General features: G+C 40.4%; 1 protein-coding gene across 1 annotated transcript in view; it reads right to left on the bottom strand.

Moving 5' to 3' along the window:
- Window positions 1-26857, bottom strand: part of GLB1 (galactosidase beta 1) — a 46214-nt gene extending 19357 nt beyond the window's left edge. The window contains exons 1-10 of the mRNA XM_069859950.1: window positions 26784-26857; window positions 15350-15519; window positions 6195-6345; window positions 5837-5897; window positions 4936-5030; window positions 3455-3635; window positions 2180-2238; window positions 1158-1279; window positions 1016-1056; window positions 378-490 (exon numbers count right to left, since the gene is read on the bottom strand). Coding sequence (XP_069716051.1) covers window positions 378-490; window positions 1016-1056; window positions 1158-1279; window positions 2180-2238; window positions 3455-3635; window positions 4936-5030; window positions 5837-5897; window positions 6195-6345; window positions 15350-15519; window positions 26784-26855 — 1065 coding nt within the window. The 5' untranslated portion in view covers window positions 26856-26857. The remainder of the gene's footprint in view (window positions 1-377; window positions 491-1015; window positions 1057-1157; window positions 1280-2179; window positions 2239-3454; window positions 3636-4935; window positions 5031-5836; window positions 5898-6194; window positions 6346-15349; window positions 15520-26783) is intronic.
- Window positions 26858-27092: the final 235 nt, after the last annotated feature.

Raw genomic sequence — 27092 nt, 5'->3', positions numbered from 1 at the left:
CTCTCTCTGCTCCACTTGTGCCAGAACTGGCTCTCATCCGACTGAGAGAGCCAATTCAGCTTACTGACCTTCAGTTGCAGGAAAACAGACACAGCAAAACAGCAGGGTTTAATCATTCCAGTGTCAGACCTGCACCTGTATCCCCTCTTGCAAAAGGAAGGAGAGGAGCCATTGGGACGGAAAGGATAGCCAGAGAGGTGTAAGATCTTTCTCCTTTTGTAAGTCAAAGCAGTTAGGTTGGCCTAATTGCCTGAGTCTACTTCCCCTACCTGCAGAAAAAAGTAAATTCAGAAGTAACTTATACCAATACAAGAGCAAGAGAGTTTGCACCTGGCATGTTTCAAAGAACATTCTAGACATGCCCTAGGGACACTCACCATACCAATGACTTCCCTCAAGGCAAAATATTTTTCTGTCAGATCCCCCGCTTCACTCAGTGGAGCATCATAGTCATAACTAGTGGGCTGTGGCATATAGGGCATGTTAGCACCTAAGAGAGAAGGGGGGAAAAAGCAACAGAAACAGTGAGAGAGTTGGGTTTTTTATTCGCCAAAGGTATCAGCTTTCAGAATTCTTTCCAATCACAGCCAGACTACACTACACGTGGATTCAATGTAGGTCTTGGAGTATGGGATGTGCCATAGAGAAAATCCTCCTGGGCAAGGTACTTCCGAGCTCCTGCTGTTCTGTTCTTCAGAAATATTCTGAAGAGAAACAAATTGATCCAAACAGTTGAAACAAAATGATCAAATTGATCCAAACAAATGTTTCAACTGTTTCGACAAAACAAAATGTTTCAACTGTTTCACAGGACTGAGTGAAGCAGAAGTAGCCTTTACAAAGATAAACAATGCGTGAGTTTAGTCAAACATGCTGGCAATAGACAAAGACCAGCTAGTGCAGTCATCTTTTGCTATGTGAAAGCAGGCAGAGCTTTTTCTTTCACAGAACACGTTACTACCTAACTCACAATCAGCTCCCCTACATCATTAGTATCATGTAGATAATTTCTTACCATTCCAATAGGCAAAGTTAGTCCCTCCTATAAACATGTACCTAAAAAGGGGAAAAAAAAGCCATCCAATTAAATCAGGTTTTGCTGAATTGGGAAAAAAAAAACCCAAACCCAAATTAATCTCTACTAAACACACACTTACAGGTTAACGTTAGCACCATGTGCCAGGATTTCATTAAGAGTTTTAGCTACAGTTTGTGTAGGCACAACAGAATGACGGTGCCCCCAGTGATCCAACCATCCAGTATAAAACTCAGAATTAACCTAAAAGGAGGAAGAGCAAAAGAGGAAGGGAAAACATGAAGACGGAACAAGAACAGAATGCAATGTGATTTAAGGTAACTAACTATAAGAGGGAAGGAAAAAAGGCACCTTGACTCATTCAAGCCCTTTTTAAACTACTATAAATAAAGCAAAGCATACACTAAGTCAGTCCTTTTCAGCAGATTAGTAGTCAAAGGAATCTAAAGATTGTTTCAATAATTTTATAGTGACACTTTGAAAATAATTGCTTAAGTACCAAAGAGCATTGATTTCCTTGGAACCTGTCAACATGAATGTGTTCCAGATGCTTGGCATTCAAATAAATGCTAGAACCAAGACAATCAGTGCATAATGGCATACATAGACCAGATGTAATGAAAAACAAATCTTTCAAATATTCAAATTGCATTCTAAGCAACTCCATAGCACAGAGATAATCTTGTACCCTGAAAGGACCTCCTTCTGTCAAAATGGCTTCCAGCGATCTCACATTCCATTCTAGCCTGTGTAAAACTTCTAGGGTAGCTGAAAACAGGAAGCAACTTCAAACCTGCCCTTTTTAATTTTGCTTTTAACTTCCACCCACCCACACATGTACCTCACTAACTCATCTAATCATACTTACTGTTTCCACTGCTTCATAAACATTTGTCTTAGCAGGAAAAATACTAAAACAAAATCATTACCTTTAGAGACTAAAATAGTATTTGCGTAACAGCAGTTAATGAGGATTTGACAAACGCATGCAGAAGCTCCTCTGCTCAGCTCTTCTGACTGACTTGGAAATTATGTCTTTGCAAACACATCCCTAAAACTGTCCAACCCACTGTTGTCAAGTCCTCTCTTATTAGCCACTGGCAGACTAGGAATTATAAAATAAATGTAAGTGAAAAGACATACCAAAGGGCCCATAGGTTCACTGCTCCTTTGAGCTAAGAATGCTGCCGTAACATTGCCACCTATAAGCAGACAGAAACAAAATTGAGTTGCTACACACATGACTTTTTCAGCCCCTCATTTTACTGAAACAGGCGTCCTGAAAAAGTTGCTTCAGAAAACACAGGAATCGATACCTTAGATTCCAGCATTTAAGTTGCAAAATTTATTTAAAATATATACATACACGTATAAATGCATGTAATACATCTTTGCTTTTTAGATACATCTTCTGAAAACCCACCTGTTCTCAGGAATGACACTGTGGCACCAAAAATTCTGAGATATGTCGAAATAGCTACATGGTCATTGGAAAGTTTAGGCCTGGGGCTGCAGTACCAAGACTATGGGGAAGAACAGAAGCCAGGCAATCCCTGAAGGGGAGTTTTACTTCTATTCACCCCTAGTGCCTCAAGCCATAGCAACTGGAAATAACTGTTTCCATGAGTAGCTCACCAGCTCATAAATGATATACATGAACAAGTTCACAATCTCTGTCTCTTGTGAGACACACACATCTTTGACTGTAGAGAGAATAATATACAAAACAGGCCACACATTTAAAATTATGGAAGATCTGTCTTGGAGTTTGTTTCTTGGGACTGAAGTCTATTTTGCCTAGTCCATGCAGTATGCAAACATTACATCATTAACTTTCCTCCTCTATCAAAAGGGCACTTTCTGCACACACTACAGTTGCTTAGCCATCCTTCAGGCCTATATCACAGAAAACTATGTGCACATTTTTAACTGTAATCTTCAGCAGAAATTTTTTTTCAAGTAACTACTGCCTTAGAAAGAAATTAAATATGAGGATTGGATTCCGGGACAGACAGAGGACATTTAAAAAGAAACAAAACCAAACCAACAACAGAAAAATCCAGCACCAAAAAATACATTAAAAAAGAATTTGACAGAATTGAAAGTATTCTTGCTAATTTTTTGGAGATACACACTATAAGTAGTATAAACTGTTTAGTCATGATTTCATGATGCAAGGAAGTAATTTTGACTCTTTAATTGGGTACTTGTGAGTGATTCTTGTATGTTTAAGAGTATGTCAAATATACATAAACGCCAGAGAGTTTGACTTGATCCTTGTAAGTTCCTTCCAACCTGAAATATTCTATGCTTCTATCACCCCACTTAATCAAAGCTGTCAAGCAGTCAAGTCAGTTTTTCTTGCCACAAACACACACACACACCAGAATGCTTTGGTAACAAACCATAGTCACTAACCTGGGGCAAAGTCCACTGTTGCGTAAAGACCCTGAAGAGCTCCACATTTCAAGTGAAACTTGCTTGCACCATCAGTTGTGAACAACACCACCTTATCCCCAAGATGCTCGCGAAACAGCTTCAGAAGGAAACGCAGATAGTCATAGTCGCAAGCGAAGTAGCTTCCATACTCATTCTCTACCTGCATAGTAAAAGCAAGTCAGTAAAGCAGTAGCCAGTTTCAGCCTGCACCTGATACCAAAAATGAAAAGATGAAACCTAGCCATCCTCTTCCTTTGATGGTAATGCTGAAAATGGCATTTTAACTCCAGATCTGAGAGGTAAGAGAAGACAACACTTCTAGGTACCCAGTCCTCTAACCTTTATCTTACGGTGGAACAACTGTTGTGCGGAAATAAGTAATTTCCCTACAAAATTTGACTCTCTCCACATCAAAATCTCTACTCTAGCTACAACAGTGATCATAAACAGTCTGTAATAAAAATGGAAAGCTATGACCCATCTCCCAAGCAGAACAATGAACCCATACAACAGGTTGTGACATAAACAAAACTAAAGTGAATATGGACTTCCAAACAGAGACACCTACAAGGGACTCACAAGAAGAGCAAAGCCCTGCAATAGACTCAAAAGACTGAGGGAAGAAGGGCAACTCCGCTGTTACCAAGAGGTATGCATCTTGTCTTTTTGGCAAAGGGGTGGACTTTCAAGCTCCAGATTCGATGCCATACACACTTGAAGGTTATTTCTGAAAATTGTTGTAAGCACCTTATTTCTGCTGAGGAATAATTTTGTCCAGTGCCTTTGTTCAATAGACATAACACACTGTTCAAGAACAATGATCTTGAGCATATTTTAAGAAGGGTCTCCTATCTCATCCTATGTCAACTAGGGAGTTAAAAAAAAAAATTAAAACAAAGCTTTTGTTATGGTCAAATACTAATTATATGGAACAATTATGACTGCACATCTCTAGGAGTTCAAAGGAGAAGCTACTCACCCCAAACACAGAACAGTGTCCTGAAAAATTTCCAGCTTAAGTTAGGCATAAAGAACTAAAAAGCCTAAATTTTGAAGCCATTTTTGTCACAAGTTTCAGGCTTACTTCATAATGACTTTGCTTCTACCTGCAGGTATCCTTATTCCCCCTTTTTTTCCCTGTCAGAAGGTTTCAGGCAATTGTAATGTATTACAGCTTTATGCGAGAACTGGCATAAAAATCAGACCTAGAAAGCTCCATGAGGTTCCTCTGTTGCTTTCTACAGTTGTGGGAAACACCTCTGATAGAGCAGATGATCGCTTTCTGAATTCTGGAAATGGTGCATTCAGTTCTTCAGGATAAAAGATTTCATGAAAATATTTCAGTTACCTGATACTGTTAAGGTACGTCTGTGACATTACCACTCAACACCCATGGAGTGTCAGCAAGAATAATAACAGCATTTATGCTGCTTGGGTTCACTTGATTTTCAGAAAATTACCTGCACCATGATGATTGGACCTCCATTTTCATAGAGGTGAGGCCTCATCTTCGGCAACAAGACACCCATCCACTTCTCTACTGCTGCCAGGTAATCTGTGATACATAAAGTGTAAGTGTTTTAAACTTTCCTACTTTTTCTAGTTTTTGTTTTAAACTATATATGGATAGCTTTTACCTAGTGTTATAAATACGTGAAGTATAACACAGCAGGATTTAATGAACTGATGTGCACTTACACTTGGTCATAAATGTCAGCTTCCAGTACAGTTGACTAAAAAATAAAACATCTAAATACTAATGAACTTTGAAAACCATCAGACTTCAGTCTCACATGTTGTCCTAATACATTTCAACAGGAAAACAAATTCAAATGTTGCTATGGGTAGTATTTTTAAAAAATAGATAATTTATCGCACAATGAGCAGAACTGAAGTCATATATGATATGTACTTCTGTCACCTAATATGTGCTTCGATACCCACATTAATCTCCTGTTTCATCAAATCCTTTCATACCTGGTCCATTCCCAGGCAGCACGTAAGAAGGCTTTTCTGGAACTATACTCACATCGATCAGCCAGAAAGTATCCCTGAAATGAGCAGCCAGTGGGCCACTGACCACCAAAAAACTCAAAGCTGAGAGCTACCTATCTTCTCAATGACAACAATGATTTCTTTCTTTGCACTAATTTTTGTGAAGTTTGTCAAAATCTATGAAACTTTCTAAACTTCTTTGTTGATTCTATATACTTCTTGAATGCACACTTCTCATTAAAAGTACTGAAGATTTTACTCATGAGATAATACATATTTTAGCTTAAGTTATCTAGTAATGGCCTCAAACAGCAAATGACTTAGCTGCTAAAGTGTATTTTTGCTAATCTTTTTTGATGTCTCTACCTGAATCAGAAGACCTGAGAACAATAGATTTCTTCTCTAACAGCCATGCAGGAAGACCTCCCTGGGAAAAGAAAGACAATCACTTCAGTGACCATTTTTAGGAAAACTAAGAATTTAGTCTTTTATCAAAACATACACTGACATCTGAAGATTGACCTTCTACAAGTTATAATTATCAATGGAAAAACAAATAAAAAGTAAGTTTGCGTTGTAAGAAGTCACTTTGGATGTATGGATTTTAATACACTAAACCAAGAGTCTTGTCCAAGGATCACCAAGTATGTTTGCCTACTTTAAGAAAGGCCTACTTGCATCAGATTTGCTCTAGGAAAGAGATAACTGTTATAATAGGCTGTACCATGTCCCATTCTGCACAGATGTAAGGTCCAGCTCTCAGGATAACCAGCAAACCAATCTCGTTAGCAAGATGCAGGAAATACTCCAGATCTTTGTCACCAGAAAAATTATATATGTCCCGCTGGGGTTCATGGTAGTTCCATGGAACATACCTATGAAGAGAGAAGATGATCTTCCATTAGGGAATTGAGACTAAATCAGAACTCCAAACAATTGTTTGCATTACACTCCCCAGTGATCTGTAATCATAGACTCAAAGAATAGTTGGGGTTGGAAGGGACTTTAAAGATCATCTAGTTCCAATGCCCCTGTGATGGGCAGGGACATCTCCCACTAGACCAGGCTGCCCAAAGCCCCATCCAACCTGGCCTTGAACACGTCCAAGGATGGAGCATCCACAGCTTCCCTGGGCAACCTGTTCCAGTGCCTCACCAGTCCCATAGCGAATAAATTCTTCCTTATGTCTCATGAACATCTGCCCCTCTCCAGTTTATATCCATTGCCCCTAGTCCTATCACTACAAGCCTTTGTGAACAGTCCCTCCCCAGCTTTCTTGTAGCCCCTTCAGGTACTGGAAGGTTGCTATAAGTTCTCCTCAAAACTTTCTCTACTCCAGGCTGAACAACCCCAACGTAATGCTGAAATGGCCTTCAGATTAACAAAATACAAGAATAAGTCTAGTGTCTTTCTTCTGTGAGGTACTTCATATGTCAGAAGGCAGTAAAACTAATACTGAAATAAGGCTTGGTCCTTTGCAGTAAACCTGCAGGAGTCCCTGTCAATGTAAGAACAGATTTTGGTAGCGCTGCTTTGAAACCATGATGTCTGTTCCAAAATTTAAATAGTTGACAGCTTTGCTGTTAACAAGATGTTAGCAAGTCAGTATAGCAGTGAAAAGTTTGTCAAGAGATGAATACTGTAAACCACTTACAAACGAGGTGTTAAAAAATGAGCTTGCCCTAAACAGTGCATGTCCCTTTGTGAATGAATCGTTCGGCTTGCACAGGAAACACCAACTGGGCTGATAGGGCAATGCTGCTGCCACTAGAAAAAAACTTAAAAATGTCTAATCCTCAAGAGACATTGCATCTAGGTCCCGAAAGTTTTCACTGACCGTGAGCAACGCAGGTTCTGGAAAACCAACATGGGAAGAACAGACAAGTTAGAGAATGCTAAGGTGCCCATGAGCCTGGACAAAATAAAACTTCATTTCAACCAGGTAACAAAGCTGCCAAACAAGCAAGTAACCATTTGAGAGAACACTTCTCTCCTATTTCCAGGACTTAGGAAACCACAATCTCACCACAGAACATCTCACAGAAGATTAAAAAAAACACACTTGGCTGCAAGACAACAAAGCAAAAAATGTTATCTGCCTACTACTGGTGTTGTAGCTTATGGCTCATACTTGACAACTATACGAGTTTTGGCTTAAGATTGTACGGAATAGCAGTTGTATAATATACAGACATTAAAATTAGGGATGAGTACAGCCTGAAGGATTTAAAAGAATGAGAAACCTCATTCTCCATGCATTTATGTTTTTGCACATAGGCTTGCAATCCCTCTAAGAGAAATGTTGCCACTGTTACAGAGAAAACAAATTTGAGAAGACTTTGTAAAATCAAAACTGTGGTTAGTCAGGCAAAGATCCTCTCAAGCAACACTTTTCTTACTGTCTCAGTTTGTTTATATGTTCCCAAGCTAATTTTGTAAGAACTACCCAAGAAGGAAAGACAGTGCAGAAAACACTGCTTTCAGTAATTAAGAAAAACAGGAACCATCACATGAGCACGTTACTGAAATGGCCACACTCAGACATACATGCATATGAACATCAAACGCAAATTATCATCTTTCAGCAACATTAGCTAATATTATAGCCTCACAAATGTCAAAACATTAAACCTCTGCTTGAAAAGATATAGCTTAAAATTTGTGTGCCAGGACAAAGACAAAACAATGCACTCTGGCATTAAAACGCAGATTTTCCCCTCTATGTAATATATTTTCTTTGTCAACCTGTTCTAATTGCTTCCAAAGCACATGATTAACTGACTTCTACAACTAAATATGCATTTAATGAATATACAAACCATGTGAAAATACATTCAACATTACTTTAGTTTTGTGCACTTTGTCTGAATTTCAAGCAGAGAAACCAGCTGATTGCTGACATTTAAGATCCAAGTAGAAAACTATTTAAAACAAACAAATAACCAACCTATTTCAAAGAAGCCAATATCAGAGTATCATATTGTGTTTGCTTTCCCTGTTCCACATACCATTATCCAGGTTATCACTGCAGAATAACTTTAGTTTGGTGTAAGCCGTAACAGCTATGCTATGTTCAAAACTATTGCTTAGAAATACAAAATTCTGTTAAGTTATATACATCATAGAATCATAGAATAGTTAGGGTTGGAAGGGACCTTAAAGATCACCTAGTCCCAACTCCCCTGCCATGGGCAAGGACATGCCACTAGATCAGGCTGCCCAGGGCTCCATCCAACCTGGTCTTGAATCCCTCCAGGGATGGGGCATCCAACAGCTTCCCTGGGCAACCTGTGCCAGTGTCTCACCACTCTCATGGTGAAGAAATTCTTCCTTATATCAAGCCTAAATCTGCCTCTTTTCAGTTTATACCCATTCCCCTTCACCCAATCACCATAAGCCTTTATGAATAGTCCCTCTCCAACTTGCTTGTAGGCCCTCTTTCAGGTACTGGAAGGTCGCTATAAGATCTCCCTGGAACCTTCTCTTCTCCAGGCTGATCAACCCCATCTCTCTCAGTCTGTCTTCATATGGAAGGTGCTCCAGCCCACTAATCATCCTTGTAGCCTCCTCTGGACCTTTTCCAACAGTTCCATATCCTTCTTATGTTGATGATTCCAGAACTGGACACTACTCCAGATGAGGTCTCACAAGAGAGGAACAGAGGGGCAGAATCCCCTCCCTCAACTTGCTGGCCATGCTTCTTTTGATGGAGCTCAGGACACGACTATGCGACTATGGATTCATCAAAGACAGATAAACCTAAGCACGGGAAACTTGCTTAAAGGATTAGAGAAAAAAAGATTATGTCTCTGGACATCTGGAATTGAGCACTACTGCTATGAGGAGAGGCTGAGAGAGTTGGGGTTGTTCAGTCTGGGGAAGAAAAGGCTCTGGGGGGACCTTAGAGCAGCCTTCCAGTACCTGAAGGGGGCTACAAGAAACCTGGGGAGGGATGTTTTACAAGGGCATGTAGTGATAAGGTGAGGGGGAAGGGCTTTAAATCAGAGGAAGGAAGACTTCAGTTAGACATTAGGAAGAAACTCTTCACAATGAAGGTGGTGAGGCACTGGAACAGGGAAGTTGTGGTTGCCCCATTCCTGGAGGTGTTCAAGGTCAGGTTGGATGGGGCTTGGAACCCCTTGATCCAGTGGGAGGTATCCCTGCCCACGGCAGGCGGGGTTGGAACTAGATGATCTTTAAGGTACCTTCCAACCCAAACCATTCTGTGATTCTATGATTCTCTTGACTTAGCGAGGCTTTTGGTACTTTGCTGTGTGACACCCCTATAAGCAACATGAAAAAAAAAATAGAGGTGAGTGGTATAACTTACATAATAAAAATTACCCTCAGAAGAACAACCCACAATTTGCTGGGAAAGCAATGGGATATTTTGAGGAGTATTGGAAGTCTCTCTGATAAGTCTAACTATATCCAAAGCTTTTATTAACATCTGGGTGCTACTGCACAGTACACATTGCCAATGGGGAGCAGTTGCAAATCCATTGGTTAACAAGGTCAGGATTTTAAATGTTCCTAAATAATGAGCAACATGGTCCAATATCTACAAGGAATTAAGAGTTACCACTTTATAATTTTCTTTTTCATAGGAAAAGGCAAAATATTACAAAATGAAAAAGAAAAAATATGGAAGTGGTATTAATTGGAAAAGGGTCTGCAAGTACTGCTGAAAAGTATCACCTGACTATGACTCATGAACATGACGCTGCAGTAAGAGACAAAGATCTTTCCGGGAAGAATTAACAGGCATGTTGAAGTAGCAACTCAATGAAAAATGCTTCTAGCAGAGAGCTGCACCTGTTTGAGCTAAATAAAGATGACTAGATACTAACTTCATACCAGTTTCTCACGGTCCAAAATACTACTACAGAAAGACAGCAACTGCTTTTATTCCTTTTTCTTTAAGCTACCAAACAAGTTATTTATAACTAGTAAGTAAATTACAAGTTAGTATGAGAAAAGCATTCAAGCTGCATTTTAACTACACTTCAAAACCTGTTAGTTACAAAAATATATTCATTGGAGAACTTCATGAACTTGTTCTAAGATCAAGTCTGAAGATCTAAACATGTTTATCAATGTCTGAGGTGCGGACAAAAGGGTTTATCCAGCTACCTTACACTCAAGAAGGCATAAGACAGAAAAATCCTTTTAGCGATAGTTTTAATTTATAACTCATGCTTGCACATAAGGCTGGAAAAAAAATTAGTGGAGAAAAGCGAAGGAAGTGAAGAAAAAAAATGTTTGAAATGCTTTCTTACAGAATGAAATATTATCATAGAATGGTCTGGGTTGGAAAGGACATTAAAGACAACCCAGTTCCAGCACTCCTGCCATAGGCAAGGATACCTCCCACTGTAATTGGGTTGCTCAAACCCTCATCCAGCCTGGTCTTGAACACCTGGTTTTGAACAACAACAAAGCTGGTGAGGGGCCTGGAGAACAGGTCTTACGAGGAGCAGCTGAGAGAGCTGGGGTTGTTTAGCCTGGAGAAGAGGAGGCTGAGGGGAGACCTCATTGCTCTCTACAACTACCTGAAAGGAGGTTGTAGAGAGGAGGGTGCTGGCCTCTTCTCCCAAGTGACAGGGGACAGGACAAAAGGGAATGGCCTCAAGCTCCACCAGGGGAGATTTAGACTGGACATTAGGAAAAAATTCTTCACAGAAAGGGTCATTGGGCACTGGAACAGGCTGCCCAAGGAGGTGGTTGAGTCACCTTCCCTGAAGGTGTTTAAGGCATGGGTGGATGAGGTGCTAAGGGGCATGGTTTAGTGTTTGATAGGAATGGTTGGACTGGATGATCCGGTGGGTCTCTTCCAACCTGGTTATTTTATGATTCTATACCCCCAAGGATAGGGCAGCCACGACTTTTCCAGGCAACCTGTTCCATTGCCTCACCACCCACATCATGAAAAAAAAAAAAAAATCTTCCTAATAACTAATCTCCCTTCTTTCATCTTGAAGGCATTTTAAATACTGGTCTAAAAATTGCTACTAATACACTTTAATAACCCAGTATATTTTCGGCAACTATCAAGGTCCTCAAATTAAATAATTGTACTTTGAAATTGTTATTATTAGCAAGTATGACCCCTCCATATCATTGTGCAACTTTACAGTCAGTTGCTAATGCTGTATTGCTTTAGTTACAGAATAACAAATTTATAAAGGAATGCCACATTCCTTTTTCAAACTTGAAACATGGTTTTCTTCTGTCTCAGAGTACTTTGCTGTACAACAAATCCTTTTACATATAATTTGTAAGCTTTATCCTATAATCTTGCCTTTCTTTAAAAGTCAGGGTTTTCTTCTCCTATTTCAGAGATATGTCAACAGGCAAACCCCCTCACTTTAACTGCCTTAATGCTCAGGATAATTTTCTCTGTAATACCAGGGATGGTTGCTTTTTTCAACAGCGTAAAATTAAACAGTTTGCACTAACTTAATAAATAATAGAGCAGCATTTTATATGTGCTAGTTAAATCACACATTCATGAATCTTCAAAAAGAAGTAAATTGTACTTATTTTTTAATTAACAGATATTCTAATCAGCAGCTCTGTCTTAGAGGGAGTTTCTACAGGGTTACGGTTTTCTGCTCATTAGTCAACAAATACAGTAAAACAAATGAAATGTTCAACATCCTTTAATTTTCTATGATCCTGTCGGCTTACTGCCTTCAGAAAGCTCCTCCACTGACCCGTAAATCCTGTAAATATTTAGCCCCATCTAGTGGTTAATTGTTTATTTCCTTGATGCCGAAAAAAAGAAAAGAAACCAAACCCAAACCAAACCACTAAATCTCAGGCCTTTGCAGATGCCTTTGATAGCATTCCTTTCTAGTTGGCAGAAACAATTCCAGAACTGAAAACAAAGACAGCTACCCTTATGTGATGAGCTGCCTCTGTGTGCTACCTGCGGAGGTCAGGAGTGGAGCTCCTAGGTACATTATCTTCTGGGATGTCACACGAACCACAACATCAAGTTTCAACCTACTATTTGGAAAGTTTAGGCCTCGATATTTTAAGCTTTAATGTAAGATCAAGCTTCCCACCTCCTGTTTTCTCATATTCTGATGTTTCTAGGTGCAGATGTTTATGTACAAGTACTCCACCCATTCAAGACTCCCAGATCAGCTGCTGACTCATTCACTAGCTGAATGATGCATCAAAGCATAGTGAGTCTTTAGGAAACAAGGCTGCACTCTGGAAGGAGAGCAGGTCCGGCTTGCTTTGACCATAAATTATTTACGATGACAATCCTTTAATAAAATGATCCTGTTTCCATTGGAGTGGTAAACCTCACTAGGAGAACCTTGATAAGAGCAAGGAAGGCTCCCATATTTCAAATTGCAGCAAGAACCTTCCTTGCTTCATGGGGAAAAACCCAAGCAGCAAAACCAGTGTTCCAGGGTGGCTGCGAGGCTGGGAGTACAACTACCCAATTCTGCCAGAAGGTCCGGCAGCACTGCTGCCCACTGCAGAACAACTCCACACAATTAGTATCTCAGTCCCTTGCAAATAGTTTTGATCCAAGCAAGAGCAGAAAAAAGAAAATGAAAACACTGCTGAATATAACTCCCTAGACTAATTTCCATTTTTTACTAAAACCACACACTATCACAGTAGAGCTGTCGGGGTAACATGAAAATGTATTTTAAGTAAGGCTTGATCATCTGCAAACTTTAAAGAAAAACAAAAGGGTTTTGGCAAGTGTTTTTTTCTTTATTTTACCATCAAGAAAAAGAGAGACAGATCAGTATCAAGTGGAAAGATGCATGGATTTGACTCTTGTAGAAAATGCAAGGCACAGATGTACTTTCTGCATATAAGGTAAAAATTTGCGAACTATCTTTCACAACAGGTAATCAATGATGGGGGGAGAAAGTTAAAGAATTACAGCCTGCTATACAAAAAGAAAAGGAGGTTGTAAAAACCTGTTATTTGCCACCAGTGATCCAGCAACAGCATTGAAGGCCATAGGTCACATAACCACGCAGCAACACTTGCTATCTGTCCCATACCTTCTGTGCCTGAACAGAAACAGCTTGGCTCTCCCAAAACCAACAGAGACCAGTCAACACCAGCAACACAATACTCTCCACCTCTTCCTGCATGACAGAAGGACAGTAATGCAAAACAGTAAAGCACAGAGTAAGAGATGTCAAAAAGCGAAATTAAGAAAATAAAAAACCCTTGTTAGCAGGAGATTACAAAGGAAGAAGGAAAAATTTTGCCATTAGACAACAGTGATGGGGGAAATGGGAAAGAAAAGATTCCTATCACATAGGACCAGTGATGCAGCAAAGACATGAACACACAGTTTCAAAGTAAAAGGGAAGGGACTGCTTGGAAAAAGCTGCGAATTATCAGAGGGCACTGAAGATAGATGAGTGTTGGGAGGGGGAGGAAAATAAATCAGAGACATAAAGGAAGTATGAGACACCACAGATCATAGGAGTCACAGGGTCACTGTCATGAACCAGGCTGATCTTCAAGCCAGACATCAAAAGGTATAACTTTCAGGTCCATTTGAGATTACTTTTATTGCAGCAAAAAATAAATTACATGGGAAATTCCAGAAACTCTGTTCTAAGCAAGCATGTTACGTAACCTCATTATTGTTATGAGGGAAGACAGACCTTTATTAGAAAACAACAAAAACCACTCCAAAAAACACCCATCAAAAGTCACTACATCATCACAACACAGGGAAGAGTTTTAAGATACCCAAAAACCAGAGAACTCTAAGCTTGAAAAAAAGCAGCTTTTCTTTCCCTGTCATCTCTTCTTCACATACTAACCCTTACTAATTACATCCTCAAGCGTACAAGGCAACGCTACAACTTGCGGCTCAAACAAAATGCAGATTTCAAGGAAGGGGCAGGAGAGATGGTGCAGCTCCCACTGAGCAAAGTGCCCTGACACACAGGCTCTGCATTGCAGTAACCAAGCACTGTCTGGCAGTCAATAGCACACAAGCAGGCTGTTTCAAAGAGAAGCTCTAAGCCTTTTAATGATTTAGGAAAGAAAATGTTCGGGAATCATAACCATTGCTTGAAAAGACAATGCCTTATAATTTTCTACAACTCCTCTTGCCTTGCCCAGGAAGCTTTGGGGGAAAAAAAAAAAAAAAGAAAAAAAAAGTAAGCTGCATTTTTTTTTTAATCTGCCGAAATAATTACACAACCAGGCTGGAAAGACAAGAAGGATGGACTAAAGGTTTGGTGTATGCAACTGAAAGCTGTTTAAACTTTTTTTTTTTAAAAGAAGTACACTTACTTGTCAGCCATTTTTCTAAATTTAGACATTCCTACTGAAATAGCTTTAAATATTATGGCAGCCTTTGCCAACATTTTCAAGACTTCAAGGTGATGCAACCTTGGCTGTATTTTCACAGAATAATAGAATAGTTAGGGATGCATCTCATCAGGTCCCATAAACTTATATATGTTCAGGTTCTTCAGGTGGTCGAGGATTAAGAGGTTATTGTCCCTTCTCACCTTGTCTGCCTTTTGACTAAAGCTTACAAAGCCCTTGGAAGAAGAAGAGCACATAGAACTGTTCCACAGTTGCCAAAGTTCACAATTCAACAATTTATTTCAGGTCATAATTGCATGCTGGGTTGTAAAGCAAGAGGTCTTGCCTATCAGCAAGGAACAAGACTATTAGCTATAACCTGCCCAGTTGTCCCCCAAGTCTATGCTGTTAGAGGTCATCCTGCACCACCCTTCACTTCTCCAGAGCTTCCTCACCTATTACTCTAAAATTAATAAACAGAGTAACAATAGTAGCATTTCACTTCTCTACTTCTCATGCATCTCCCAGGACTACAAATCACTTGGAAAGTCAACAACTACTTACGTTTGAATGGCGTCAAGTCCTGCCATCTTCATCTTCAACAAGCGGTCTTTCCAGTAATACCGAGGCACCCGTGAATAGTGAATGCTACCTGAGATGTAACGGAAAGGTCTCCCATCCTTGACAAAGCAGTCACTGTCATAATCAATGCCAAAACTCCTCTGGGATATAGCCTGTGTACAAAAAAAAAGAAAAAACCTCACAATATAACCATTTTCTGCCTTGAAAGACAGTGAGAACAGTCCATACAACATCTGTGTGTTGTCCACAAAAGAAGATACAATAGTGCTTAAATAAATGACAGTGAATGGCTCTCCCCTGCTACATATAGCCCACCTGAGCCTAACAGATCAAAGCAGCACAAGGCATCTACCAGCCCCTCAGCAATGACTGGATTCACTACTACACCAGAATATGCAGCACACATTTTCCACTTTTAATGAGTATAGAGTACTATCTTTTTACAGTGATATGTTTTGCACTTGCTTACACCAATAAAAATGATGAGCAATTAATTAGAGATCAGTGAGTCAATGCTTCACACTCCATGCTTCAACTTACGAAGCTGTTGGAAAACTCAACCCTAATTCAGACTTCATGTGACACTCAAGTCCAGAAGCAAAGGCCAGTCTGGAGCTTTAGAGGAACAAATACTACATTCTAAATGCTTCAGGGTACCAATACATACACGTTTGAATGTTGAGTTTCTAATAACTACAAAACTGTTCCACAGATCAGCCTGGTGAACTGCATACATCCACCGCAAGTCACTAAAAAACTAGTCACTTTCAGAGGGAGTCCTACTTTCAATACTTACTCAGCTAAACACACCCAAACCAGTGAACGTAAAGAAGCAGGTAAATCAAAAATAAGAATCTGCACTTCCTAGCCATAAGAAAAATATCTTAACTTCAAGAGCATGGGATTATTCCTCAAGTGAGCCTATGATCTCAGTAAGATTTAAACTATTATGACCAAAACCAGCACTACTTTTGCTTGTCAAATACAAAGGAAAACAGAAGATCTCTTTTTGAGTGCTGGCCCTATGTCTTTAAGAACCTTTAATTTCTTCTTCTTTATACAAGCCTCAAGATTTTGCATCATATATCTCCCATGTATCTCTGGCACCCCTGTCACCAGTACTAGTTTTGTCCTCCATGTCCTTTGAATGGTTGTTTGCCTTCATGATCTATGACTTTCCATTTGCATTTTATTTGATTCATTACTGAGGACACTAAAAAAATATCCCTTCAGTAAAAGATCAGTAGGGATTTATGAAATAAAAATCACAAGTCAGCAAATGTAATCAGTTCCAATTTTCTAACAGGGACAGAGAAGTCAACTAAACAAACCTCACAATTCATTAAACATTACACTAGTTCATGTGAAACGCACCTTTCAATAGCACAAATCAAAAGCTATTGAAGGACGCCAGCCTTATTCTTAAAAAGATGGGCCGTAGCCTGTCCCATATTGAGGATGGAGCTAAGCAATTAAGAAATTTATTACATAAAATGAAAGCAACAAAACTAGAAAGGCAAGAGAGACACAGACCACCACACAACCCCAGGGGACCTGAACTACATGAGAGCCATCCACCACCTGAGGAAATTCACCCAAAGGTTAAATAGGGACCAACAGACCAAACAGTTTCAAAGAACTTTTCCATGAAACCACTTCTTTCTGTGAACTGTTGAACAACTCTGTTACAATAGTGTATACAACTATGGGTAAAGAGAAGGCAATGGAAAAAGTGAAATACAGCAGACCCATACATATAAACATAAAGATGCAATTGCTGAGATTCCTGGCCAACAACTGGACGTAACTGCCAACAAAGATCATACTCTTAGTGCAACAAAACAGTAAAAAGGAACCAGTGCAATATGTCACAGGGCAAAAGTACAAAAGTACAAAGTAAAAACACACTCTCTTGAAAACCGGAGGACAAAATCACTGAGTAAACATGCCTATCCCTTGACTGCCATTAAACAGAGCAACTGAGTGAGATAACGCACTACAAACATTTGAAGACTAAAAACTCCAAGGAGGAGAAAGACTACAGTGGTTGGCAACTGTGATAAAGGCATTTCTCCACAGAAAGCCTAAACTAAAGTTGTGGAAAATGTCTTACATGCACAGAGCAATTTAAAAGCACTGCCAACAGAGAAGTAGAACTGTCTGTGTGGTAGATATGTAACAACCGACGTGAGAAGGCACAGCCCTGAGCCAGCAGGCAAAAAAAGAACTGTAAGAGACTGCAAACTATTGCATAAGGGAAGCTACTTAAGCCTGGATCACACAAACACAGGCCCATTCTTAACCTCACTTAACAGAGTTCCATGGATGTGCCAGGTGTCCACAAAATCAGGCTTAGAGAAATACAAACCAACTGCTCTGGAGCAAAACTATCTTTGGATTAGGATTCTTTCTGGGAAATAACGACATTGTGGTAACTTCAGACTGTTAACCCTCAAGTAAGTTACCACAGCAGAGCAAGCAGGGGTGTCTACCATCTGCTTACTTTCCTTTCAATTGAAATCTAAGTGGAAACTTGTCCATCTTTAATTTATAACCTGCACGTTGATTCCTGGGCATGCTGCAATAGGATGGAATTCTATTGTGGGTATCCATCCCCTAGGGATATTCAACCTAAGGAACATCAAGCAGATGTTTCACATTCTTAAGATGTTTTTCACCCTTAGGAACAGTGACAAGGTGCAGCGTTAATGCAGAACAGAGTGCTGTAAAACGATCATGACTAAATGAAACTCAGAACCCACGCGCAGCAAAACATTTCTGCAATATTAAGAAAGAAAAAAAAGAGATTAGGAAGAAAAACACATTAAGAGGCCAATATTCCTGGAAATAAAGGAGACTCAAAATAAATTGCTGTTGCTTTTAATCCCCTCCCTGAGACCAACCATGTCAACAGGCCTAGCAAAAGACATGGAAAAGACACTTGCTCCATGTATGGCAGATGACTGTTGAGAGATGCTGAACACTGAATCAACTGTTCTTATCACAGAATCACTAGGTTGGAAAAGACCTCCAGGATCATCGAGTCCGTTACCTTTTCCTCCCCCTCAAGAGACAGACACCTCTGGCACAGAAACAAATAGTTCTTAAAACAGTAAAAGAAGGTATTAATTATGAAATCAATAATCATCAAACTGGTTATCATTTAAAGGCCACACTTTCAAGGCTGCAACCATAATTGTGAATCACCTTCCTTACAAATACACTTCCTGACACACTATTATTATTACTGGGGGTGATGAAAGCAAGGAAGCTTCCCTAGTACTTACTCTGATTCACCTCTTTGATTGCCTATGGTAAACAGATTTCCCTTCACGACCAATTACTGAACATCCTTTTATTACAGATGCATGACTCCACCCATTCCTTGCAGACCAGAGCTTGCAATGAAAACAAAACAGTTCTCATCATGACTGTAAGTCTGGCTTTATCAATACTGTATGTTCATAGTCATGAACATACAGCAGGAACTAATTCCATGCATCTCTCTAGAAGATGGTGTGGTGCCTCTGCTAGTTCAGTCAGCAGGTTCAACAGATACAAAACCGCACACAGTTCATTCATTCCACATCATGTTAACGCCCAGGTGAAAATTTAGACCTTAGAGGCAATGGTATAATGTTGCATCTTACACGGTCAGAACATACTTGCAAGGAAAAGGTAAGAACTAAAGAATTGGTCCTTTCTTAAGTCAAGTAAGGAGTTATTTTTGAAACCATACTGCTCTTTCAACATTTTATAATGCCTATGCCTCTCAACACAGGAAAAAAAATCACAGCTTCAGCACATAGTACTATTTAACAGTGTCTAGAACCTTATTCTCTAAATTTTCAACTTTTTTTTTATTTGGAAAGCAAATAAGCATGTATATAAACACTCAATGAACCCCTCCACCTGTGCAGATTTCTGACATCTCTTATGTAGACCATTCAAACAGAGAACATGCATTTCTCTATTAAAATTGAGAACCACAAACCATTCTTTGTTTGCTGCTCCTCCAAAAAAAAGCCAAAAAAACCCTCACTCTTAATACCCTATCCCTGACCTTACGGTGCTTCCTTTCCCTGCATCACATGATCATCTCTTCAGCCTGCTCTCCTTCCCCCAGCAGGCAATAGGCAAATTTAATAGTGGCCTTACCTTTCTCTCTCTTTCCACCATGCCTCACTTAGCAATGCTAGTGTAAGATTTTCCAAAACTAATCAGATCTATTATTAGTAGCTCTTTGTTGGTGAATAGAATTGCGTGTTAAAACCACTCAGCATGCACTCCTACAGCAAATACTGGTACAAAATAAAAGGTCATTAGAGGCATCTTTCTTGATAAATGAATAAATTTTTATTAAATCTCAATATTTAAAGCATGTTATACTGCAATTTACATATTTTCAAATCCACTCTATACTGATTATATAACATAATAAATAGAATTTTGACAAAGTGATGATACTACTCTGTTCTAACAGTGACTACCTCCCCCCCATGAACTGGCCTTTTATGGAAAGAAATGTATATTCATTTAGTTAAGATCTCCAAATCAAGTACATTTCACACACACACACACAAATTACACAAAAATTACAAAAAAATATAAAAAAATTACAAAATAAGCAGCATAGCATTTTTTACTTTCATCTGGAATACTGAACACAGGATTAAATCATGTACATTCAAGTCAAATCAGAAAAAGCATAGAAAAAGACTAAAGGACAATTAGGGATTGCTGTTTTAAAGAGATTTTAGAAAAGGTTAATTCCTCATACTAACAAAAAAAAAGTTAATTTAGGATACTTTCCATTCATACCTTTTCTTTAAAAAAAAGGCAAAATAGGAGAAAGCTTTGAAGGGTTTTGGCGTAGAAAGAAACCAGTAAGTGATGACTAATCATCAGGCAAACAAGTTTTCAAAGGGAGGGAGTTAAAGAAAAAAAAAAAAATCAAGGACTAAATGGCATTGGGAGAACCCAAAAAAATTATGAAAAGATCACATGACCCCTCCTACAAGGATAGTATCTGTTCCTAAAAAGATACACAAAGATCTTCAAAGCCGGGCACATGCAAATTAAAGAAGTCATTCATGCACCCCTGGGACAGAAGAAGCACTTCAGCTAGGTTTCTTCACAGATTTGGACAAAATGAGAAGGGAAAATAAAAAGGGTTGGGAAGAAAAAAGGAAAAATAGTACCAGCAACTCACGGGGAAACTAACATAATCTAAAACTAATCCCACAAAAGCCTTCCAGTAGGGAAACTTGCTTAACCATTAGTGGTTTTAACACAATAATAACCCTCAGCCTAACAAAAACTATCGTCCTGGACCCCTGGCCTAGAAGGAATACCCTGCATTACTAAACCCAGAACACATATTTTAACTGAAGGCATGTTAATAAGTAAACAGATGATATCAAGGCTATCAAAATTATCTCTGCCTAAGACCATTTGACACTACGCCACCGATAGGAAAGAATCTCAGAAGGACCCCATGAGGGCAGTGGGCAGTGTTAAATACATGTGGAATCTTTAGAATAGTTTAGTAAGCATCATTGCAGAAGCATAAAAAGTTCACAAATTACAGATGCTAGGAAATAGGAATCATCTAGTCCAGCAAGTAGAGAGTCTGGCTGGTCAGGTGTTCGGCTTTCAGACTAAAAGAGAACTGACTTCTCCAGCTCTTCCACCAACCGTCCAGTGCACATGACATTTACAGTATTTCTCAATATTCCTGTGAGTAATAAAGCAAGATGTTTGTACAGAAGAACAGGATAAAAACCAAAACAGCTTAGCAGTTAGAAACTGCTGGTAAGGGGAGAGAGGCTGAAGGGAGTGGATGAAGCGAAACTTGAAGATTTCACCTACAGAACGACTCAACTTTTCACAGCCTATGATACTTTTCAAATACACCACCCTATACCTCTGGCAAAATGATAACTGGAGGTGAAGAATAAAACTGAAGCATGTCTGGTTCAGGATCACACAGGAGGGCAGGAAAATACTGAACAGTGCAGCTCTGGTCTTATCATCCTCAGCCTCCTGTGTAAGCAGTGATTTCTTTTGCCCAATGCCACACAGTCCTGCCTGAGAAGAAGATGGGCACTGGTGGGCAGAAACACAGAGCAAGGGAAACCCTGCTGTTACAGCTGGAAGACAGGATTCCCAGACTCCTCTTGTTCATGTTGTTTCATACAGCAACACTGAGGTGGATGGGAAGGAGAGAGGAAAATGTATAGATGTAAACTCTTCCATCATCCTGGATTAATATACGTGCATTGATTCACATCATGGCTTTCTTAGATAAACAAAGATATGGAAGCAAGAATGCTTCTATTAATATTTTCTAGTATCTCAAATTTCCCAGAGTGGTACTAATTTGTGTTGGCCCTTCTAGGAAAAGCAAAGAGAAATTCCATATCCCTCATTACCGTGTAGCGGTTATTCTGCTATGTGCATATCAGACAATCAGGACATTGATACACAAATGCTATTACGGCAAGCCACCTGCTGCAGAGTTTACTTGACACCATTTACTTGAAATATTAAAACCTTAAAGTTCAAGCATTAACCATTGAATCTCATTTGCATTGTTTTCAAATCGCATCGCCTTACTCTTAAAAGAGAAAAGTCACAGAAGACAGATGAAGCATAAATAAAAAATACAGAAAGAAGAGGGGGAAAAAAAAAAGAGTATTTTAGCTTTGGATTCTGTGCTTTACAGCAGGAGGTACAGTATAGACAGAGAGCAAAAGAAGTTAGGTTAATCATGAGTTTTCTTTCTCATTTGCTTTTATTAGAGCTATTTTCAGTAAGTAATTACTAGATGCCAAATTTTTCGGGGGAAAACAACTACAGAAAGAGCTATTTTCACTCTTCGATATCACTCTCCCTAGCTTTTTAACTTGAAAAACAATCTAGTTTCAGGAACTGATGCCTGGCAACTTACTATGCTGGTAAACAGAACAGACTGGAAGCCCTAAAGCACGCTGCAGACAGATAGCAAGATAAAGATAGCCGGCCTCAATTAAAAAAACTCCAAAACTATTCCCTCCCTGTATCATTTCTAGCATAAAGCTTCTGAAGTATACATACTCAGTGAACACTCTCTAGTTCTTTCTGCAAAAGGTACACGAGCAATTCCACTGCAAGAGATCAGAACTTCAGCTGTCTGAGATTTGATAGGACATCTGCTTTCTGGATAATAAACTGTGGAACATGAAGTAGCCACAAGACACAGATGTAATTGAACATGCACAGGACACAGTATCTCCATCACATCAGCGTTACCTTTAAATGTAGAACCTTAATAATAATGAATTCAAAGAATTAATTTCTTCAGTATTTTTACATGCCCCAATTTGTTTCACAGTCTCAAGATACAGTTAGTGTTTTCTGCACAGACTTAACAAAACCAGCTGAAGTCTACCCTAACTCATCTTCTCCGTCTTCCTTGAAAAAGTATTTTCTTTCAGAGCAGAAGAGTCAATGTACTGACAAAAACGGATGGTAGAAGTCCGTCAAATTAAAAGCTCCTCAAGGAGAACGCAGAATTATCTCCGTTATTTCAGCTCTGCTGCCCAGCCTCATGGGTATTCCAAAGTACATCGTCCCTGGGCTGACATAAACAAAGGTGTTCTGCCCAACTTTGTACAAGCCAACAAAGAAGGGATTCAGAAAATAAGCCCCAGCATTCAGTGGGAATATCTGCCCTCCATGAGTATGGCCGGAGAGAATTAAATTTATATCTGGTCTCTCCTGAAGGGCCCACTTTGCAGCAACTGGCTGATGAGCTAACAGCACTATTGCATTCTCACTGCTACAACCTCTGAGAGCTTTTTTTAAATCCATGCCGTGTCCTGAGTAGCGCAATGCATCTGCTTCAATATCATCAACACCAGCCAGGCAGAACCAGTCATCAGTGCCCTTCGGTGAAACAATCTTCACATTCTCATTATGGAGTGGCCGAATGTTGAACGATTTTAACAGCTCAAACCAGTTGCTAACATCTGATGTATAGTACTCATGGTTTCCTGTGACGAAGTAAGTCCCCAAAGGGGAGTCAAGTTCTCCAAGCGGCTCAACAGCAGGTCGTATGATCTCTGCCTCAGAGTCAGTCAGGTCTCCAACAATCACGGTGATATCTGGTTTTAAAGCTTTAACCATTCTCACAATCATGGCAAGCTTGGTCTTCCCAACTGTAGGCCCCAGATGGATATCTGAAAGCAACACCACTTTCAGATTATTCATTGTTGAGGGCAGCTTGTGAACTGGAATCTCCACTGAATTCACAGTGGGAGGCTGGGAAGCATTTAACAGCCCGACAACAGTCAGCACAAGAGTCAGCATGACTGCCAAAACTGGTTTCATCGCTGTTCTGCTGTTCTTGTTGCCAGTACCTGCCCTAGCACCTCTCCCAGCCAAGAACTTGTAAGCCTGCTCTACAGAGCCTAGGGCAAAGAGGAAGAAGATAAGAATGATATAGGCCCCCAGGCAAGTGTAGGCAGCTAGAGAAAAGAAATAGGGCTCTTCCGCAACAAGAAATAGCAATGTAAAGAAGCTTGAATGAGCCAAAGCTAAAAACATGAACACAGCTATTTTCCATGGCATGAAACAGAAGGAGCTGGCAGCTGAAGACCTGGAGAATGTGGTGACTGTGCTTCTCCAAACATGAAGAGATCCTATTAACATGAGGGCATTAGCGAATAGTGCCATCTGCAGCCTTAGAAGCCAACGCCGCATCCTGAGCTCGAGCTGTTCTGCCAGATAACTCCGCGATAGCATCATGGAGAAGAAAACCACTCCTGCAGCCACTGCAGCCTTTGCTTCAAGAGGCAGTTGCTTGAAGGAGATCATCTTTGCTTCCTGACTGTTCCCTTCTATTCTGCAGAAATCTTCAGCAGGCAATAGTGCGGTTATGAAGGGATGCCTTGGGTCAGCAAAGCCTGCAACCAGGAACCAGTATCAGCCGTTTTAAAATATTACACACATTCCCTTTTCCCCAGACCACAATACAGGACTGTTACTCTGTACATACTACCCAGGACACTGGGTCATGCAGAATCACTACCATAAAGACAGGGAGATTTCCAGATGTGGAATAAAATCAGACAACTGAAAACACAGGATTGTCCACTTCCAAGCTCCCTGCTTACCTTCCTCAATAATTCCTCCACTCACTATTATATTTTATTATACGTTATTTCCCCATTAGCACTTCCTTATAGTAGAAGGCAATAGATCATAAAAGTGATACAATGAGTACTGGAAACAATTATTACAGTATTTGTAAACTCCATACATGTGACTAAGCTGTTTCTGCTGCTAACTTAGCATATGTGATTTCTGTTCTTCTTTGCAAACAGTTGGCTCTATTTCAAAAGAAGATATCACCCCACATTGTTCTTATTGAATGATAGAGATTCTACTAACACATACGATAGCAGCACTGAAAAGCCCACTGGAATAGCTACCAGATCAAAGTGCAGTCCCAGAAACGGCAGCTGATGTATCGGCAGATATACTTGCCTCTAGTTGTGAATAAGACTTCCACAAAGCCCTCAAAATCAGTAAGACCAGTGAAACCCACATAATGTTTTGCTACTCGCTTCGACTACTTGCACAGTTCCCAAGACTCAACACCTATTTCAGTATATCCTGGTCTACCAAGATGCAATTAAGTTGAATGAGAATTAAAACTAACACACTGTGCTACTTAAAAAGAAAAGGGTGCAAGAAATCTAATATAATTGTGCTCTCAGACTGAAAATAAATATGCAAGCATCAGTTACGCCTAAATCATATCAGAATTTCCTGTTTTGCTTGGTACTCTGCTCAGAGTTCATACTGTTTCTACTTGTGCCCAGTTTGCATATTTCTATTTAAAATAAACCCATCGTTCTATTTTAACCATAGTAGATAAACAGTTCAGATGATCCTTCATAACATATAACAAACAACAAGTTTGAAATAACAAATGACTTATTTAAAGCAAGTGTATGTCACATGTCTTTCAACACTTATGTCTCTCAGTCAACACTTAACTAGAGAAAGAGTAAGCAATTACTACAGCCAAAAATACCTCAGAAGTAGGACACAAAAGCAGCCTTCTAGGGCTCTGCAGAGAGCTTGATCCCAGAAGTCTACAAGCCCAAGCTGGTCACGTTGCTTATCTACAGCATATACTTTCCCGAGCTAATTTAAAAGAACACTATCACCTCTGTTATGAGAGGACCTCACTATATTCCAATGACTGCACCAATTTTTAACAAGACTACTTCCTTTATTGCTTTGTCAGAGAACTGAGTTAGCAGAGAAATTATGCCCCCAGTTGGTGTGTCCCAGCAATTCCTCAAGGCCTTTAAGCTATAATAATGCTATTCTTAAAACAACAGGGCTACGCTACACGCGCCCCTCGGCAGGAAATGAGCAAAGCTAGGAAGATAAGAGTTTAAGAAATGTCCTACTTGTCAAAGTCCAGAGTTCCTCTATAACGAGGACACATACTATGCAGACAAGACCAATAAGAAATGCTGTTCAAAAAATAAACACCACCCTGACCTCCGTCTGCTTCCTTTGGACTCCCTATTGCAGGCGAAATTGATACAGCAGAAATATCAGAAAGCAAATGATTGAATCACAGAATCATGGAATAACCAGGTTACGAAAGACCTCTTGGATCATCAAGTCCAACCATTCCTATCCACCACTAAATCATGTCCCTGAGGAACTTGTCTACCCATCTTTAAAACACCTCCAGGAATGGTGACTCAACCACCTCCCTGGGCAGCCTATTCCAGTGCCCAATGACCCTTTCTGTGACAATTTTCTTCCTGATATCTAGTGTGAACCTCCCCAGGCACTGCTCGAGGCCATTCCCCCTTGTCCTGTCCCCGGTCACTTGGGAGAAGAGGCCAGCTCCCTCCTCTCTATAACCTCCTTTCAGGTAGTTGTAGAGAGCAATGAGGTCTCCCCTCAGCCTCCTCTTCTCCAGGCTAAACAACCCCAGTTCTTTCAGCCACTCCTCGTAAGACTTGTTCTCCAGCTCCAAATCCCTGCCTGCACTGCTGGATGCTGTTTATGAACCCGATGCACGTAACCAGATTCAAAACCAAGAAGAGCCAGGACAAGCACTGCCTCCGTCCGCAACTCATGCAGTAGCAAATTCCTGAAAACCACTACATACTTTTAAAGCATTAATCTGTTCAACACTAACACACAAAATGCAACGAGCGCTCCCCTGCAAATACTGCCAAATTCAGTGAGAATCGTTTCCCCGTTACCCACACCAACACCTTCAGATGGTTTCCAACCATATTCCAAACACCCAAAACGGCTCGAAACTGGAAAAACGCTTCCCGCATGGCAGGAACGACGGATCTCGCCGTCCCTGGGGTCTCCCACGGGGACTCACCACTGCCCGGAGCAGCGCCGCCAGCCCGGCCAGCGGCAGCAGCACCCGCAGCACCAGCGGCACCAGCGACATCCCGGAGACGGCGGCGGCTCCGCGTCCGGGGAGGGACCGACCGGAAACACCAGAGCCGCGCCGAGCCGCGCTTCCGGCCGGAGGCACCGAGCAGGGGAAAAGCCGCGCCCCCTAAGGCCGCGCCCCCACGAAGAGTCCTGATACCGCCGTAAGCCCCGCCCCTCACCGCAGCCCACACCGCCCACACCCCGCCCCAACAAAGCCGCGCTCAACGCACTGGGGAGGCTACACACCGCC

This window comes from Phaenicophaeus curvirostris, chromosome 6 (genome assembly GCF_032191515.1).
Source record: "Phaenicophaeus curvirostris isolate KB17595 chromosome 6, BPBGC_Pcur_1.0, whole genome shotgun sequence".
NCBI lineage: Eukaryota > Metazoa > Chordata > Aves > Cuculiformes > Cuculidae > Phaenicophaeus > Phaenicophaeus curvirostris.
This window is presented reverse-complemented; position numbering and strand designations above follow the sequence as displayed.